Source organism: Solea senegalensis, linkage group LG11 (genome assembly GCF_019176455.1).
Source record: "Solea senegalensis isolate Sse05_10M linkage group LG11, IFAPA_SoseM_1, whole genome shotgun sequence".
NCBI classification, from domain to species: domain Eukaryota; kingdom Metazoa; phylum Chordata; class Actinopteri; order Pleuronectiformes; family Soleidae; genus Solea; species Solea senegalensis.
The window spans coordinates 13881950-13902248 of record NC_058031.1 but is presented as its reverse complement, the minus strand read 5'-3'; the positions used below and the strand labels follow the sequence as shown (position 1 = coordinate 13902248).

The window sequence follows — 20299 nt, the reverse complement described above, 5'->3', positions numbered from 1 at the left end:
TGTGCCTCTCATTTTTGTTCTGGGAGCACGAAGGAACCCATTACACGAGTTTTTATCAGATCTGCAGTGTATTATAATTGCTATCAGGATTTCAAGAGATTATTCTCGTCTTGTCAGCCTGGAGTATTAGGCCTTTTTAGTGGTGGCAGACTGCATGTTATCACATTATCCCACATTCATGAGGCCTTCCTTTATCTAGTAGATAATACTGGATGCCTTCCACTCCGTGTATTACAGAACAGGCTCTTGTGTTCCAGCAAGTGTCTTTTCACTTTGTGTGCTTCAGCATCAGAATATCAGCAAAGGATTGCTCATCTCCGTGCAGTGAAATGTCTCATTTTCTGTGTGAGACTGGCAGGCGGCCCCTGTCAGAAAAGACTCCCACTCATGATGTGTTGGGGTTTTTTTTTTTTTCTCACCCAAACCAGATCCGACTAGAATCCTCCAGGGGCCAGTGGACATGGAGATCATTGTGGGCGAGAGCATAGTGTTACCATGTCAGGTTGCCAGCGACCCTGTCCTTGACGTTTCTTTCTCCTGGGCCTTCAACGGACAGCTCATCGCCAAGGGAGATGGTCACTTTGAGTTAGTGGGTGGGGTGAGTGACCTGCCGTCCTACTTCTTCTTCAGAATGTGTGAATGGGCAGTTGGCCCCTCTGTACCGCTGTTATCTGTTTAATCCCAGCCACTAGTTAAAAGAGGCAGCTGTGATGTGACATTGTGGAGAGATTTATTGTCACAAATTGTGTTTTTTTGATTTTTTATCCCTTTCCTGTTTTTCTTTGGAGGTATTTTAGGTTGTGAAGCAAGTTCTGTTAGATTATTCAGGTCCTCCAAAGGGCCGCGTTTCCATCATGGTACAGTTCGGTTTAGAACAGTAAGACCCAACTTGTCCCAACAAAATGTCGAGCGTTGTATGAGAATAGACTGCAGGTGTAGGAAGGGAGTGACTCCCCTCCTACTGTACTGTAGGTGGTTCTAGCTCCACCTACAGTACAGGTGGAGCTAGAACCACGACAGAGTCAGTCCCTTTATCTGAGAAGAATATTTGTCTCACATTTGGAGAGAATAGCTCGAAATGGCACAAATGTGATGTGATGTGGACAATATGTTACAGATTGTGACAGGTTTTTACAGGTACACCTCACATACCGCCAGCTCAGCTTTCTGAAGTAATCTATTTTTTAATACTCGGGCTGGTCCTCCCACTTTGACATACAGTTGTCTGCTGCACAGCTCGTCATAACAAAAAGGGAATACACACCGTTCAAGGTGTCTTTTAAAGGAATGAAAGCGTGGCAGAACTGCCAAAACACTTTGAGAGCACACTCACACCCCTTTAAAATGACTGATTCATCCGGTGTGTGTTTGACGGACAATGCTCTTATCTGAAGAGACTTCCCTCCTCAGAAATGCTACAGCCCGATCCAGAAAGATTATCAACTTTACTTTAGGAATTTCATTTCCATCATTAAACCACAACTGCCACATTTCTCAGCCAATGCCGGGAGAATAATTTCACCACTAAGTTTCCATTTTCCACTGACAGGTGTCCTTTTCAGATGACATTCTGAAGGTTTTTCCCTTTCACGTCAAGCAAAAACCACACGGCTGTACTACGGGTGTAGTTCCTCGCCACAGGTCTCCAAGGTCATGGCGGTGACCTCGCAAAATAGCAGAGGCCTTGTCACTCACAAAGACTCCCTTTGCTGCTCACAGTCTTTGTGATCCTTTTCATCTGAGCTTGAACCTCCGTAGGTTCTCTCACATTCAGAAATGTTTCTCTGCGTTTGCTTTTGCGGCTCGGACCGCGAGAAGAGTCAAGACACAGTATATGTGTGACCGATCTTTGATGTAAATTGTCTTTTAAAAACAGAGCAGGGTTTTCCTACGTGGCGCCATATAAGCATGCTTCACTACATGTTTTAATAAGCTGTCACAAGGTCTGCTGTCTTTCATGTTACATAAGGCTTTCTTTCCTCCTCGGTAGAGAACAGCAGGAGATCTGATGATCAGAAACATTCAGCTTTACCATGCCGGCAAATATATCTGCGTGGTGGACACAGACGTGGAGAGCCTGTCAGCCGTGGCTGTGTTGATTGTTAAAGGTAAGAACGCCTCCTTTGTACGCTGCAGTCACCAATTATGACATGGCTTAGTACAGCCAGTATTGTTGAAATAAACCGACTTGACTGTAAACCGGACGGATTACCAGACAGAGCTGTGGCAGAGAAATATTTAGGAGCATTAAGGAAATGCTTTACTGACAAAAAAAAAAATAATGTCGACTCTGGCCGCATTATGTTCTCGTAGCCTTTTAAAATCAAATGGGTTTTGTTTGAGCCCGTGAATGCATACTCATAACCTCATGAAAATCTTTTTTTTATGTCTTTCTTATTTCTAGTAGTGGCATGATTATATCAAATTGAAGAGGTTTGCTTTTCTTTTATATTTGCACTCAGGGACAATAGTGCAAGTAAAGAACTTGAGCAGACTGTGTGTGAAATCGTAAAAAAAAGAGTTGTTTTTGACTTTTTTTCCTCTTTCCAATTTAAATGTACAACTGTCAGTGTTGCTGCAATGAACTTGACAGATGAATGTTTAGATGCCTGTCTGCGCTCACTCATGCACTATGTGTGGCTCCTGAGGGACACAGTTATTGGGAGCTCCGTTCGGGCACAACAACAAAACCGAGCAACTTTCGCAGTGTGTTTCAGGGAGAGTCAGGTTTGGGTTGTGTGCAGATTGAGAGGTCGGACGTCGCTGGCTTTGATCAATACGCCAAATAGCCCAGCAAATTGACACAACATATGTTAAATGTCAGATGAGGTGAGGGATGATTTTGATGTCAGGATTTGAAAAGGTTGGATCCATATCTTTGTCTTTTAAAGATATTCTGCCGTGATTCACTTTGGCATGTTGAAGATCTCTAAGGCAAATGGCATTAATAAGCCTTTCCAACTGGCTGACAACTAAGAGGAAATCGCCTTTCAACGGGAAGCAATATCAAGGCCGCGGGAATGGATTGCCCTGCTATTGACTGGAGAGAAACTTGTTGATGACTCAGGCTGTGCATTATTTACACGTCCTGCTCATGGCAGCTGTCATGAGTCTGTGGATGCTTGGATCAAAGGGCTTTAAATGTTGGGGGGCAAAGCAAAAACAAGTCACGGCAGGTAAAGATTCAGTCTAACCGACGGACTGTGGCCACATGTCAAATAGTAGCTGAGCAGTCGTTATTCCATCCCATTCCACTGCCTTTATACTCATGACCCATGAAGAACGCGGGTGAGCGACAATGATCTGCACCATGCTAAGCGAGTACAGCCAACACACATGGTCTCTTTACTCTTTAAGTGAAGCATGATGAAGTAAGATCATGCTATAAAATCTGTTCCACAAATTCTTCTTTGACAGTAAACTGGTTTGAGGATGTCCTAATTTTGTGGTTTTTGGTGAAACACGGATAAACATTTTACACCATTTTCTGCATCTAATGAATAACCGGATCATTCATTCGAGAAAATAGTCGACAGATTATTCGATTGTGAAATGTATGATCAGCTGCAGCCCTAATTATCAGCCCAATGTACTTAAATTATCAAGCGTAAAAGCGACCTTGATCTGTTACTCCATGTGTCCGTGATGACATGAGTATGGATGCATCACTTCATATTTGTATGTGGTAGAATTTCAACTACTTTTAGCCGCTTTTTCTTTAACGGTTATATCATTTGGTCTACTAATTTGTTTCGGATGACCTTTTATCTTCTGCAATTTAATAGAATTTTAACAAGATGATATGTTAGTAAGGAGGTGCAACTGAATACATTTTGCAGAAATGGACAGAAATGTGTTTTGTGTGCGTGTCTGTCCATGGGACGGGCACATTTTCATCTTTCCAGACGAAAAGCTTGTTCCATGCTGTGCGGATTATCTCAAAGTGCTGACGACACTGGATTCACATGTTTGTTTGTCATTTCAAAGCCAGTACAACATTTTCCATTCACTGCCATTTCTTTTGCGATGGAGAAATCTCAGAGCTTAAAAAACATCCTCCCAGGTGAGGAGAAACATTTAGTGTAACGTCTGTCAGTGGCTGCTCTTAACATCTGCTTCAGAATGCGGTTTTAATGTTAAGACAACAGTGTGAATAATGCAGGACTCATTATGATTATGATCAGAGCGAGTGCAGGAACAGTGTCAACACAGTCCGTATATGTTCATACACTGTGTTGACATTCAAGATTAGGATCACAATCATGGCAGCTATTGATATTATAGGCCATAAACACATAATTGTAATTGTGTGATATTCGCTGGTGACAGTGGCTCAGTAATTCTGCCGGATGTGATTGCCACTCTTTTACTCTGCTCCTCTCACAGCGTTGAAGGTCAATAATGACAATTGCTCCTGACACAGAGACTTTTGAGTGATCAATCTGGGTTGTTGTTTGTTATGTTTTTTTGTTTTTTTTTACCACAGCGGTTTTTGGATTCCACTCCATGATGTTTCCCAAACACTTAAGTGGGTGCTGGTGGTTACAGAGAAGGTCACGTCATACAGATAGTGTCGTTGTCATTAGTGTGAAAACCACTTGGTGAGCACTTGTGCTTGTTTGACAGCTGCATCCTCACCGTTGATCATCCCGGTCGACACTGTGTGGTGAAATACACCTCAGTGCAACGCCGCTAATACAACGCTGTACGGCCGTATGTCATTTTTCCATTCACTTCTGTTCTGACAGGCTAATATTCACTCCACATCAGAACAATATGAGTGTGTCTAAAAGGGTTCTTAATGATAATACAGCCATATATTAATTTACTCTGTGCCATGTTCTCAATAAAAGCCCAGTCTGTCCATATTAATCACAGATTATTCCAACACCCCCAAGACACTGACAGCACTATTTTGCCTCAGCCAATGAAATATAATTAAGAGGAAAAGGGAATTGATCCCTGATTCTTTGCTCCAAGACTGCTTTATGTTTAATGATGTCTGTGTTTTAAAGTTGCTTTTTTATTTTATTAAGAGCCGCTAATGAGTTTTACAAAGATCAATATCTCTAAAGTCGATGCTTGAAGGCCGAATGTTTGAGTGCAGCTCATTTGAGACTTATGTAAATAAAATAAAAAAGTGCAGCAGTTACTTATTTAGCATGCATACTGAATACACGCTGAAGTATTTACATTTGCATTTATACCAACAATAACAAGCTGCACTTAAAGCATAAATACAAAATCGGTTCTGTGTGATTTTATCGCATTGGTCGTTTATTAAAATAATAATTTCACGCTTTAATAATTTATATCATTGTACTCCCGAATTAGAAACCACTTCAGAGGCAGCGAGGAGAGTGAGCAGAGCTTAGGGCGTTATTATTCTGCGGGCCTTTCTCACAGCTCTCCAGTGGTCTATTATTTCTGATGAGCTGACACGTTCATTAGAACAGCAAACAGTGGATGAGGCCAAAGTAAACCATCACACCACTTAATTGGCCGAATAACGAAAATAAATGATAGAACTCTGGTCTTTCTTCATCTTTTACCTTTTAATTTGACTCCCAGCATCTGCTTACATCTACCATTTCATCGATCACTTACCGGGAGGACCGTGAAAAGGGAAGGATTACAAGTCGGGGGAATGTTGGTGGATAAATCTTAAATGAACCTTTTATGTCTTTTGGATGACGTTTCTTCAGCTCCAATCCAACAAATCTTTTGGTTTGCTTTTGTCATTGATTTCAAAATAGAGGCAGGGTTGCAGACTGAGGATGAATTTGACTTAATCTCGATTCATTTATTCATTTATTTTGAGTAGGGTGATTGAGTAGGGTGAACATCAACGTGAGAAATGCCAGATTATAGGCTTATTTACATATGTAGCCGCTTGGCAGGCTGATGGAATAAGCCAAATTGTACATATGTAAGGAGAAACACAACAACAACAAATAAGGAGAGGCAGCATAGGCTGTGTTCCAGTGAACTAGGACATATAATATGTGACACAGTAAGGGAAACCAGGAAGTATGCACTGTGAGTTTCAAGATGGCTACGGGAGCGACTGGTAAGTGACATGAATGAATTACACATTGCCCTCGTTTTTATTGCACCTAAATTTAGGAGGAAATTGCACATGTATACATATATATATGTATGTTTTCAAGTTTGTGTGAGTTTACACATTGACATCAGAGCTCCGTAATCCCATCTGCGAGATACCTCACAGTGTCCATCCCTTTGATTGAGCCAGGCCCCCCCAGCCCTCCAGACTCTGTGACTGTGGAGGAGGTGACAGACAGCACAGCCCAGCTGACCTGGAGCCCGGGCAGAGACAACGGCAGCCCCATCACCGATTACCTCATACAGACCAGGACTCCCTTCACAGTGGGCTGGCAGAGGGTTAACACCGGTAGGCAGCACTTAAAGAATGAATTTTCACGTGCTGTACGATGATAATTCACGAAGCCCTGCGGGGAAATTCTCCTATTTCTCACCCGGCCCGCTGCAGCAATGAGCTTGAGGAGTAAGAAAGCAGACGTTGCACGTTTCTTTGGACAAATGCATTTCCCAAAGGGGTTTTAAAGCAGAAATGTTTTGGTTCACTCACTCATTCCTAGAGACTGGGTCAGGACCCACAGATTAGATGCGGGAGAGTTTTTTTTGGATCACCAGATAAATTAGCTGAATGATTTCCAGCCTTTTACATATATATACATATATATTCATATATACACAGTAATGCTCAAATTTGGCCTTGTTATGATTTTTATTATGAATTGGGTCATGATGGTTTTTCATTTTAAAAAAGTGGGTCCCCATGTAAAACATTTGGGAGACACTGCTGTAATTTTTTATTATTATTATTTTTATTTGTTGCCCATTGCCAAATGTCAAAAAGGCAATAGAAATAGAATAAAGTGGCATTTTTTTTACAAATCATAGATACACACAGCAATAAAATATGCACCAGTGTAGCGCCTATCTATGAAATAAATAATAATAATAATAATAACATAACACACTGTAGCAACAGTGCACAAAGAAATGGAACATTAAAAGAAAATAAAAAAAGAATCCAGGTGTATTAAAGCTGCTATTATTAAATTAAAAAATTATAGTAAATGAGAAAAACGTTGGCTGTAAGGATTAACCCAAATGTCAATTTGATTATGGGCCCGTCTGTGTTGCTTAAGATTGATTGCGTGTCTTTTTTCATTTGTAGTGTCGTTAATGTCCCTTACGCTGCTTTATTATGATTTCACATTATCTGTTTTTTCCCCTCTGTTGTTAAGTATTTGTTTGTTTTTTCTTGCCCCAGTCCCTGAGATAATTGATGGGAACACACTGACAGCCACTGTGGTGGATCTCAACGCCTGGGTGGAGTATGAGTTTCGGGTTTTGGCCAAGAACAGTGTTGGTGTTGGGGAGCCCAGCCCGGTGTCTGTCAAGACCCGCACAGAGGATGCAGGTGGAGTGAATTCCCTCTTGTTCAATTAGATGTACATAAATCAAACTATAATCATCACCTATTACACCTCTGTTACTTCCTGTACTATTTGGAGAAGCCTATATATATATAGATATATATATATAGATATATATATATATACATAATCTCTCCAAAGGTGTGATTAAGCTCTGTGTTGTGTAGTTCCCGATGCAGCGCCGGGTGATGTCGGTGGAGGAGGGGGGAGCAGGTCTGAACTGGTCATCACATGGGAGGTAAGTCAACAGTCTTAAGTGGCTACAGTTAGTTTTTTTTTTTTTCATATTCTTGAATGAAATGTTTAATATTTTTTGTTAAACAAAAGTTCCTGCTCCTGTTCGGCCTGCAGGTGTCATACATGCTCTGGGTCAAGTGATGCCTGGAGCTGCTGTTGTCACAATAGTGCTCTTGTAAAAAAATAATACTCTTAGTTAAAGGGGAATACCAGAGTTTGTTTATAAGTGTGGGCGTGTAGATGAAAGGTACTTTCAGAAACTTGAGCCCCTTTTCCACTTGTGCTACTTGACTCGCCTCGACACGTGGCGGTTATTTTGCATTTCCTTTAGCGATAAGTACCTGGTACTTTTTTCAGAACCTGCTCTGGCGAGGTTCCAAGCGAGCTGAGTTGATGCTACGTCTTCAGACTGCTGTTCACTGACTGGTCAGAGTGCCAGATCAGTTAAAAAGACTTAACAATTCTGAAGACTTAATCTCTAAAATCTCAATATTTAACAGAGGAGTCGGTGATTGAAAGCCGGCGATTGTGAGCGTCGCACGCCGTCACAGACCCAGTTTCAGTCCATTGACTGTGTCAGACGGAGTCTGTGCTCTGGTCATGCGGGAAGTACTGAACTAATCGTTTTAATGAAGTGATTCTAACGATTCAGTTTCACTGAAAACAACTGCTTCACGTCGGTTTCATGCAGCCACACTGTGATGACCCCGCCCACTTTGAGGAGGTAATATATTCTAATGAATAACCAACCAGGGCAGGGCAAGGCGAGCTGGGACCATGTAGTGGAAACACGGCATTGGTCCAAGCAACTGTGACATGGTAGCATGGGGATATAATCTAATCCTATGGGGCAACCGTGACGTTCTACGTTATGTGGACTAAAAGCGCTTATTTTCACCAGTTCGCGGCTCAAATTGTTCTTGTCAGATTCTGACAACATCACTGGAGCACCGTCACACGCTAACACAGCCGTGTTTATAAATTCAGAGCCCAGACTGGAAAATTCCCCTTTAAAGAGTCTGCATGAAAGCCACCAACAATATATAAACAGTATATGGAAAACAGTGACGCTGTCAGGCTTGGATCTGTGGTGAATTACTGCTGTTGTTGAAATAAACCACAGAGCTGAAAGAAATACACAGATATTGGAGAAGTCATTAGGCGGCTAAAGCTATCTCCTTATTTGAATTTTTCTTATTTCATTAAATGCAGAAATAAGTTCTCGTTTTAAAAGCTGCACGGACGCGCTGTAATGAGTTTAGTTTTTTTCTTTTTTCTTCTTTTAATGGCATTTTACTGCTCATTTCATTTCGTCAGGTGGGTCACAAAAGCAATTTGTGGGTCATGTGCTTCTTTTGGCATCATGAGAGCGGGTGGTGATTGTGTGAGCCCAGCGGCGGGGTGAACGTGAGTGGTTTGTATATGTTTTAATATCACTATAGTTTTGTGTTTCACTCTCAGCCTGTCCCTGAAGAACTACAGAATGGTGAGAGCTTTGGTTACATCATTGCTTTCCGTGCCTTCGGAGAAGTCAGCTGGACCCACGTGGCCACCTCTGCCCCCGGAGCGTCGCGCTATGTGTACCGCAACGACAGCATCACGCCCTTCTCTCCATTTCATGTCAAGGTTGGCACTTACAACAGCAAAGGACAGGGTCCCTTCAGCCCGGTGGTCACCATCTACTCTGCAGAGATAGGTAAGGGGATGAATGTGAGTGGGATGTTTTCAAAGCTGCAAAGATTTTCCTTTTCTTCAAAAGGACAAAGATCATGGAAATTTTTTGTTGCATCAACATGAAAGTGCTCGATAAATAAAGAGAAAAAAGGGAAACAAACCCAACCTGTTTTGAAATGGAACTGTGCAGAAAACGGAACACATTCATGTGAGGACACGCCGAGTGCCTCGATTATATCGCCCCTCGTTTGAATGGTTCTGCCATTGTAAAAATCAGTTGGCATTTAGATCTGTGGGCCCTCTCAACATACTGAGAGCAGGTCAGTGTGTGGTGGGGTGTTAGGTTGTTGTTTTCCAACTGCACCAGTGTGCTATGGTTCACCCAAGCAGAGAACAAGAGAGCTCCGCAGTTGTAAATGTAACAAAGGAAGAGATTTGTTCTGCCTGTGTGTGTGTGTGTGTGTGTGTGTGTGCTGCAAACAGCAGTGCTCAGTCTCCTCTTGTTTGTTTTCAGAGCCAAGTGGGATGCCAGCAGGCGTTTGGGCCAGAAGTCTCTCTGCCTTTGAGATTGAGGTGAATTGGCAGGCGCTCTCCTTCACCCCTGAAAGGGTTCTGGGCTATGAGGTACATCTTACTATTTTAAATGGAAATAGAACTCACACACAGCACAAATTCAAACGCGTATCGTCGACCCTGTTGTGCCTCACTTCCGAACTTTGTGTCAGGGTGGAAATAAGTGTTTTAGCCAAGATTATGCAGTTATTTCTGCCAACGTGGGAGAAAACATGTCCATGTTGCTTTAATGTTGCAAATGGTGGTGCGATATCAGAGAGGAGCCTCATTATAAACTGTGCACTGTACACTATCCCAGATATCACGTCAGAGGAGCAAGAGGAAGGTGCATAATATCACATGAGAAGCTCTTACTGAAAACTGCCAAGGATTGATAACACAGCTGCACCACAGGAACGGATCCTAAGTCTCATCATTGTTCTCCGAATAAATTAGGACTATTAAAGTATTAATTTGTAGAGAGATTACAGTCTCTCTTACCTTCAAAAAACTGGGACACCCAAATTGCTTTGTCTCTTTGCTTCAGACTGAATAATCGGGCTTTAATGTAGCGTGGTGTTGTTCTTTTGCTCAGTAAAATCAAAGATGTCTCCATCTTTTCATGTGCAAAGTAAAGTTTTTGTCACAGTTTTCCATCTGAGCCGCCTCAGTAATCTCAGCATCAGCGAACACTGAATAATGAAAAACAAAATCACAAACAACAAGATGTGAACAAAATATCAATATCACCGTAAATGCATATTTATAGTTAGACGTTACATTTCACTCTGATCCAAGCCTAAGACCACTTGAATGGGACTTTATCAGCGTGTCTGGTGTCAGTGCTGGAAAAGAATATTTGTTGTTCATATTGATGATTTTAACTTTCAATACGTTGAGGAATTTGATTGTCGATTGGCCATAACATCAACTTGGGCTCTGGGAAATTGCAATTAACATTTTCCTTATTTTATTTGTGTCATATTATTGATCCGATGGTTAATTGATTTATCAGGAAATCTATAGATGACGCAGCAGGGGAAACTAAAGGTTAATTTCTGCCCTTTTGTGCCTCTCTTTGATTTTTTGAACAACAGTGAAAACAACAAAAACAACAGTGAAACGTAACTACAACAAGAGTTGTAAAACTACATTCATCCTCATAATGTCAGGTAGACGATATACCGAGAGGCAATGACGCAACACCACCACATGTTTCCCAGGTCCTCAAAAACAACTACAAATTATGCAAGTGATCGAAAGTACACTTAAGTTACTGAAGTTAAGTAAACCACACACCATAGATACATCCCAGATAACATGCTCTCTGCCCCCAAACAGGTGGTTTACTGGGAAGATGACACTAAACCAGAGACCATGGGGAAGGTCAGGGTGCCTTGGAACCAAACGTCGGTCACAGTGAGTGGCTTGGCAGGAAACACGCAGTATTTCCTAACAGTCAGCGCCTTCAACACAGCAGGCACCGGGCCCTTCCTCCCTGCAATCAATGTCACCACAAAAAAGCCACGTAAGTTGCAAACTCTGCTGCTCCAGAGGTTTGATTTTGTGTCCGCACTGATAATAATCTAGGGAACAGTTTGAATCAAGTCTTTTTTCAGAGGATAGAAGTTCATAATAGGCATGTTTGCATTTACAACAAAAAAAACCTCAAATTTAGTATGAGGATGTGACAGTGTTATGTTCCCGTGCTGATTAACAGACATCTTTTGATTATGCAGCACCAGCCCAACCTCCACAAAACATTGAATGGACCCTAATTGGCTCTCAGCTGTCTCTGTACTGGGAGCCCGTGGCGGCAATGGAATCTGAGTGTGAAGTCACAGGCTACCAGGTGAGCTTTTTATCCTCTCCGTGTATTTACTCATTCATACTAACAATGCCTTGACCACCTTGTTTCTCTCCCCCATTCAGCTGTCATACAGGAGACAGAGACACAAAGAGGTAAACACGCTCACAACAGCCAATTCCACCGCAGAGCTGACCCTTCCCAAAGAAGAGGATGACTACATCATCTACATTCAGACAGTGAGCGAAGGAGGGCTCGGCCCGACATCGGATCCCATACGAATCCACCAATTAAGTAAGCCAGTAGTTGAAGGTTTACCAAAATTGCTGTGGTTATGTGGGCAAAAGAAATACTCAAGTAATAATTTCAGTTTCAAGTTGTAGTTTCAGACTGAATCTTGACGTTTTTCCAATTCTCTTTCTTGGGTGGAATACAAAAACACTTGAAGGTTTCTGTCTTCAGCCGTAGCAGGGAAATATGCTGATTCCACGGAGAAACAGACAAATTGCAGATTCCTGAATGTGAATTCAGGAGGACCTCAATCTTATTGTTAATTTGTTTTTATTTATCCACTTTTACAATCAAAGTCACTTAACACTTTTTAAACCTAACAAGGACATTTTGTCCTCCGTTGACTCATCATCACTCCCCTGTTGAGCGCCTCTCTCCCATAGTTTGTTGAAATATGCAGCACGATCCATCTCTGTCGCAGAGGTTGACTTCCTCTTTTACGAGACGCTATTACTGTCCTGTGGGACACCAGGGGGGCTCTTCCCCTGCTCTAAATGCTAATTTGCATTGTTAATATTCTGTGTTGAATCCCAGAAAACAGCAGTTGAGAGAGATAGAATTCCACGTTGAGTTTTCTAGTAAATTTCATTTGAAATATTGCCGACTTCTTCCCCCAGAGATTCTTTGGTACAGCAAAGAAAAATATGTGGGAAAACACATTAGCAGGCAACAGAGAGCACTGTTTATAGAAACTACTTGCCCAGGCACATCAGATTTTGTTTTTTTTGTGCATCTTTTTATATGCTTTTTTTTCATATGTATATATATATATATATATATATATATATATATATATATATATATATATATATATATATATATATACATATATGTATATATTATAGATGTTATATTGTCCCAGAGAAATCAGTCACTCGCTTAAATACTTAAACTGGCGATAAGTGCAAACTGCATCAAGCTTCGTTCTGGCACTTAAACATTAAACTCCTTTTGTACAGAATTATACAATAATTATACACTAAATTTGTTAGTGTATAATTGTTGTATAATTTCAGTGTAATGGATGACGATGTGTGTTAATATACTCTTATTTGCAGTGATGATGGACAGGTTGACAGGTGAGGTCAGGCAGGAGTCTCCATGCAGTTTGCAGATTATATTGTAATCTGTAGTGAGAGTAAAGGACAGGTGGGAAGAGAGTGTGGAGAGGTGGAGGGCTGCACTGGAGAGAAGAGGAAAGTAGGAGCAAGACAGAACACCTGTGTGTGAATGACAGTGAGACAGGTAGGTGGTACGGTGAAGATGCAAAGATGATGGACAGTGCACAAGAGAGGTGAAGAAGAGAGTGCAGGCGGGGTGGAGACGAGTGTCAGGGGTGATGCGTGACAGAAGGACAGCAGCAAAAGTGAAAGAGAAGGTCCACAAGATTGGTAGTGAGACCTGCGAGATGATGTATGGCTTTGAGACAGAGGCATTGTCAAAAAGAAAGGAGGTGGCAGAGCTGAAGATGCTGAGATTTTTTGTTGGAGGTGACCAGGATGGACTGGATTAGAAATGTTCGAGGGACAGCTCAAGTTGAATGGTTTGGAGATAAAGTAAGAAAGTCAAGGCTGTGACAGTTTGCTCACATGCCGAGAAGTTATAGGGATTATACTGGACCTTAAGGATCTTAAAGATGTAGATGCCGGGCAGGAGGAAAAGAGGAAGACCACAGAGAAAGTTCATGGATGTTGTGAAGGAGGACACTTGGTAACAGAAGAGGACACAAGGGACAGGGCCGGGTGAAGACTGTTCATGTTAATATTATAATCACTGGTATGTATTAGTCGGCGAAAAAAGGGTCGAAACTAATAATTGAAACGTTCTTCCTCCTCGATGTACGATGCAACACATCCTTTATATTACGTGTAAACTTGTCTTTGTCTTTAATTTGTAAGCATATAAAGTGGTAGATTATTGATGGATGGATGGATGTATATAGGCTGTTATTGTAGATATTGAAAATGAAGAAATGATTTCATTCAGTTGTGTGCGCGAGACAACGCTGAGACGAAATCATTGCTGACTATTTTCAGGTGTGTGTGACTCATTGTGCAGGTTTTCACAGCTCTGTGGTATTTTGTGTTGCAGGTATGAGTGCCCGTGGCTCGAGAGCTTGGAGCGTGGACATCTCATCCCTCCCCCTGCTCCTCACTCTTGCAATATCAACATTCAGGTCAACGTCATGACACAGTGACAGACTTTGTTCTCCTTTGTTTAATTCCGTTTTGTTTCTGTTCATCTCTTCTCTGGCACTGCTGCCGGAATTTGCAGATATGAGGAAGCACAAAAGTGGAGTGTGCTGTCAGATACTTAATTAACAGTAAATGCTTGTGTTTTTTTTTTTTGTTTTTTTTTCCTCTTTTCGTTTTGATATTTTTGCTGGTTGGGAACAATGCTCCATTTTAGCCATTTTCTTTTGGACTCTAGAATGATAACAGATGCCTTACTTCCATTCATGTGCCAAAGTAGTTTTCAGCCTTCTCATTGTTGTCGCTAAAATAGCCACATGCTTTCCTCAGTACTTTATTCTGCACGGTTTCTTATTATTGAAGGTCTCGGCGTACATTACAGAGGGCCATGATGGGATGTTGTACATTGTATTTTTGAATATTTTAGGATTTCTTCTCCTAATGATTTGGCGAGTCGGAACATGCTCATTCACCCGTGCCTGTGCCTTTGGAGATCCTCGTAACGGCGTCACTTATAAACACGAGTCAGTGATGGGGTTTCCGATCATCCTGCAGCCATGTTCATCTTTACATGCGTTCAATTCCAGTTCAATCCCATGTGAAACTCATAGAATAGCCCTCAGTGCCATTTAATTTTTGTCATTTGATCCTGGAAAGCTGAATGTACTGTGGAGGCTCCACTGATTGGTTGATCTGACTTTGCCTATACACAGCAGTACGGGGGTATTTCTGGTATTTACAGGTATTACAACCAGCCAATCAAGAAATATGTATCAATGGCAATCATAGAAGTCATTTGTCAAAAGGAACTCCACACATCCACTGGTTCCAGCTTCACAAATATGAGCATTTGCTGTTTTTTTTAATGAAGGGTATAATATCCACCAAGGTGTTTGTTCTATTACAATCCACAAAGTCTGCCTTGGAATGTGCTATCCCACTTAAGACCGTGGTCATTTGCCAAAAAACTGCTATAAAACCATGCAAATCAAAATATCAGTCATTCAGTTATTCACCAATAATTTACATCCCACCTTTACACGGAGTATGCAGTAATATGCAGTAATACCAGTATCTTAAGATATACGTAGATGAGCACCAAACAGTTGATTGTCGGAGTATTTCAGTCCGTCCATTTAGTTCAAATGAGTTCAAATCCTTAATCATTCTAAATACGCATAATGTTTGTTATCAGAGGAGAAGACCAGTATCACTCTTACTAGATATGGACATAAAGACTGGGGTCAAGAGGTTCCCCTTGTCTTTGTCCAGTGTCCAGAAAAACAACTATCCGCACCTATGTTCGCTCACTAATTACCATCTTCTATCTTCTTTGTTGCCTCGATTTGGGACCAATGTCATTCATCAGAATCGCTATAGTGCTCCAAAGTTAAAGCAAAGACATGAGGGTGCTGTTGATTTTTCCATCTAACTCTGAACAAGAAAGAGAATAAGCACATCTTTCACATATGTTGAGCTATTTTGTTTAAAGCTTAATTACACTGAAGGCACTAAAATCATGAAACAACAACGTTACAATATGATATCAGAGCATATTATCAGAACAGCTGAGTACGCTCGTTCTTGGAAACTCTTGGAGAAGTCATTTGACGGACACATTTAAAAACCATATCTGCGAGTGAGGAGTTTGTTGTTATCAAGTTTCTTCTCAAGGCTGATCATCAGCATAAACTTCTTTTTTACTGATTAAGACTTGAGATTTGGTCCAAAGCAAAGTTGTCAAGTTGTCAAAAGATGATTTCATATCAACACTTCAAGTCTGGTGCACTAGTTTCTAATCACCAAAAAACAATGAGACACATTTTGTGCTATTTTAACTGTTAATAGGGAATACGACTTTCTGATTTGTCAATAATGAAAACAATCATTATTTGCGGCCTTATCCTGGATACATGTGTGCAGTCAGTGCCAGTCAATGTGCATCATCTGCCCCGACAGTGGAGACGAGGGGTTTAAAGTGCTGCCTATTGTGCCAGTCTGATAAATTAAATCTAGCCACCAGCTTAGATGTTACTTGGCAAAAATGTACGGTCAGCTGTGTTTTAATGTGTGACTCTGTTCTTTGTCGTCAGTCGTATTGGCTTTTTTTATGCGATATGTGTTGTCATTGTTCGTTTGTGTACTTCAGCGTAAGCGTCCCACTGCTCAGGTATACAGACCTGCTCCATTGTATCTTTGAACCGCTCACAAATGGCAGGAGCAGACCGATCACAGGTCTGTCAGCACAAGGCACGAGGGTCTCTTGAACAGTCTGACTTGATGAATGGAAAGCCTGGTGTGTGCCACGATTGAGCCGACATGAAAGCAGTTTAATAAATGAGTGCAGGCCTGAGGGGGGGCCACTGAGGTAAAGGGCATAGGAGTAATGGTACTAATGACACCCACACAAGACTAATATATCAGGATTCAGGGAGGACTAAATCAGTGTGTGTGTGTGTGCAAATGTGCGTGCATGTTTGTGTTACCTTACCCCACAGTGTCACGGACAAGTGTTTTAGGAGGACCTAAAAACCTCTGAAAATTGTTCAAACCCCTTTCTTTTTTCCTCCTCGGTTCATGGCTCCAAACAGCTGAAGAGTCACAGACATTAAAATGGAGTGAAAGAAGTTCACAATAGGAAGTGTCGAGAAAAATTGAAGCAGACCAAGTGTCTGTTCTTCTGTCAAAGTGCAATGGATTGCTAGTGCACAGGAAGAAGTGGTCAAGGGGCACCTCACATGATTACAATTTTATTAAATGTGAAAAATGAGTGTATTACCTTTGGGAAAGCAGTCTTTGAATCCTGTTATTTTGTTTTTGTGGCTTAATGTGTGGTTAATCTGTATCCATTCTTTCATCTCACACACTGTCATTGTTGAGCTTACAGATGTTTACACAGGAAATGCATCTTTCTGGCTAATTCATTAATGACATGGACTGAAAAAAGACAACAGTACACACTTTATGAACTTGTGTCTTGGAAACATACTAGCGTCGCCAACCTCTTTGTTTTGTATTGTATCAGTACTGTGAGATGTTTAGATTTTAACTTTGATTTTCTTTTTTCTTTTTTTTTTAAATGTTTGCTATGGTTCCTGATTGTTTATTTCATATTTTCCTCCAAAAATTCTGCACAAAGGTCAAGTGTTAACCCTTAAAAATGCCAAACAAGAAACAGTGTTGGTTAATTTAAAAGCGAGGGCAATGTGAGACCTCTGTCTCTCTCTCTGTCTCTCTCTCCCTCATACAGTTTACTTGACATACTGTTTGTTTGTTGTGCTCTGAAGCAAAGTCCCTAAGTGGGAGACAAAAATATGGTGTCCTACTTCCAATTCTAATTCTTCATTAAAATGAATTAAAAAAAAAACATTTCCGAGGAGCTGTTATTAAACAGCCCTTTGGTGCCGTGCCACGCAGACTACCTGTTACAAGGTGGTAAATCGGTGCAGTTTGTCTTTTTATACAAATAACCTTTACCGTTTTCTTGCTCTTTTCAGAATTAATCAGAAAATCAAATCAAAAGGACTTGTAATTCCATAAAGACTGATGAAAAACCACAATTACCGCTCTGGGTGACAACGCTTGGCCTTTCTGTTGTGACTCCACAGTATTTTGATGTCCTTCTGATCTCTGTGAGATCGTGGCTTAAACTTTTTCACAATGAAAAGATGTCGGCTGATCTTGATATGCTGAAGCTGTGCATGTGTGATATTGTTTGGTGCATTTGTGTTTTCTAAATGAGGGAGTTAATAAAAACAATTCACTGAGGATTTGGTCTTGGATTTTTTTTTTTGTAAAGTACATGTGGAACAGCGTCATTTTCGGCATCAGCGGTTTTACTGTCCTCTTCTGCAGGAGACATTTTGAGTGGTACCTTGGGGCATCATCAAAGCTGTAGAATGCATAATATTATGAAAAAATATATATATGAATGACAGTATATGACAGCAGTAATGGCCTACTCCGGATAAAGAACACAGTCACAAAGGTTTCTGCTGCATATCTAATTTCTGGATGATGTGTATTCATCATCACAAGACATGAGGATAGATTGAATAGTAATGTCACTTTCAATATCAAAAAGAATACACCGTCTAAAAGCAGTGGGCTTTGAACTGCAGCTTTTGTAACAAACTAATTCATTTCTTTGGATTATCAGACCATGTATCTGCTGAATGTATGATACTTTCCACTAAAACAACGGAGTGACATGGAAAGCTACTGTGAAATATTGATCGAGTCGGTGTTGCAGAGATGCTTTTAAGATAATAAGAGGGAGAGGACCCTGTGAAGAGATCAATAAGGAGAGGAAGTGAAGAAAAGAGAGGTTTCTCCACACACACCACAGATCATCCGTAATGAGTTGGTTTGTCAATACTTAGGCAATGTCTCTTCACATGGTATTGACCACTGGATCACAACAGCAGCTCACTGTAACTTCTTTGTACACAAGACTCGCCAAAGGAACAACACTATTTATAATTTATACCCACAGCATCAACTCTGCAGAAAAATGAAAAATGGGTTTTGGGTTCAGATATGATTTTGATAGCTTGTAATGCAACTACAGCTAAGACATTGTTGGTGCATACTGCAGTAGCTTTGTTGCTCTGCAAGTGTCAACACTGCCCCCTCATGGCACCAGTGTCATGGTGCAGTTGTTTTATAAGATTGGATGGTTGAGGCACTGGGCAAGGAGGTTTGGCCCTCATTTATGCCAGTAAAGTATGTTCATTTCCATGTAAAGGTTTGGTTTAAAAAAGAGTCATTTTACTTGTCATTCCAGACTACAGGTGACATAATAACAGGCAACTGTGGCATGCACAGGGGGTCAGGGGTGGCAAGTTCCCTGGTGCCTAATGGACAAAAACACAGCATGCTAGAGTGCTCTCTTGAGACACAAGATGCACACTACAGTACCATCTAGATTCTAGAGTGGTAAAAACATGAGGAAGTGCCCTACTGGTTGACATATGTGGCCTATAAAGCAAAATATGAATTTCAAAATGGATTGGTTTTAAAGGAGTGTCTCCACCCTTTTTAAGTGCCTTTCCAATCAAAAAGGGTGTTGTCATAATGTTCCCAAAATTGTCTCTATATGACATAAGGGTGTCCTTTTAGAGGATATCATTTTCAGTGCTGTATAGAAAATGTCCATCTCAGTGATAGAAATTAATGAATAGAGTTCCACATGAAATTCAGTATGCAGGGCCGGTGTCCTGACTAAAAACATTCAACTTTGTCGAAACATCCTACCGAAAGCTGAATTTGGAGACCTATCTGTCATTTTGTAATACCTCATCAGAAAATAATACCATGCATACCTTGGTTTTCTGCTATCACAAAGATTGCTTTTAAGGTCTTTAAAGGTACGGTGTTGGGAAATGATGTCGTGTGTGTCCAAAATCATGTAGGTAGGATGGTATGATAATGAAAATGACCCCATCAGGATATCATTAATCAAAAAACAAGCCATGAACAATGAGAGTCAGTCGAGGACTCAGACAAGACTCTAATTAAGGTTAGAGGTGGAAAATAAATCAAGGAAAGTGGAAAACAGTTAATACTCATCGCTTTTCCCAAATGTACACGTGTTCTGATGTCTGTGCACACCATTAGGTTTGTGATGATCTCTTTAAGTGTTACATTACATAAACAGAGAGTGATTTATTTTGGCTATTATCCAACAAATTCTTGAAAAGTGCTCTCCAAATTTAAATATTATAATTTTAAGACTTTTTACCTAAACGTTCCTGCAATGAATGATTACATGGCAACTTTAAAGCGAAGCAATAGGTGTTGAAACCTATTGTGTGTGTAATCAAATGTGTATTACCATAAATGTTTACATGGCAGGCTTTATCAGTGTTTAATGTTTTAATTCCAAACGAGTTGCAATTTCAGTCGAGTTATTGTGTTTTATTCTTACTTTTGTTTTTAAGGGAGCTTATTGGAACGTCAGGCCATGGACTACTGAAAGCTTTATTATTAGCAGTGTCCGTCTAAAATAAACCAATAAATAAATTAAAAAAAACAAAAATGCGGCGTGTCCACCC

General features: G+C 40.8%; 1 protein-coding gene across 1 annotated transcript in view; it reads left to right on the top strand.

Annotated features, from left to right (window-relative positions):
• The window catches only part of LOC122777645 (contactin-3-like), a 37476-nt gene extending 19491 nt beyond the window's left edge, over positions 1-17985 (top strand). The window contains exons 13-23 of the mRNA XM_044038995.1: positions 429-598; positions 1991-2108; positions 6257-6415; positions 7325-7474; positions 7658-7728; positions 9189-9423; positions 9916-10025; positions 11295-11481; positions 11693-11805; positions 11886-12054; positions 14143-17985. Of these exons, the coding sequence (XP_043894930.1) occupies positions 429-598; positions 1991-2108; positions 6257-6415; positions 7325-7474; positions 7658-7728; positions 9189-9423; positions 9916-10025; positions 11295-11481; positions 11693-11805; positions 11886-12054; positions 14143-14240 (1580 nt within the window). The 3' untranslated portion in view covers positions 14241-17985. The remainder of the gene's footprint in view (positions 1-428; positions 599-1990; positions 2109-6256; positions 6416-7324; positions 7475-7657; positions 7729-9188; positions 9424-9915; positions 10026-11294; positions 11482-11692; positions 11806-11885; positions 12055-14142) is intronic.
• Positions 17986-20299: the final 2314 nt, after the last annotated feature.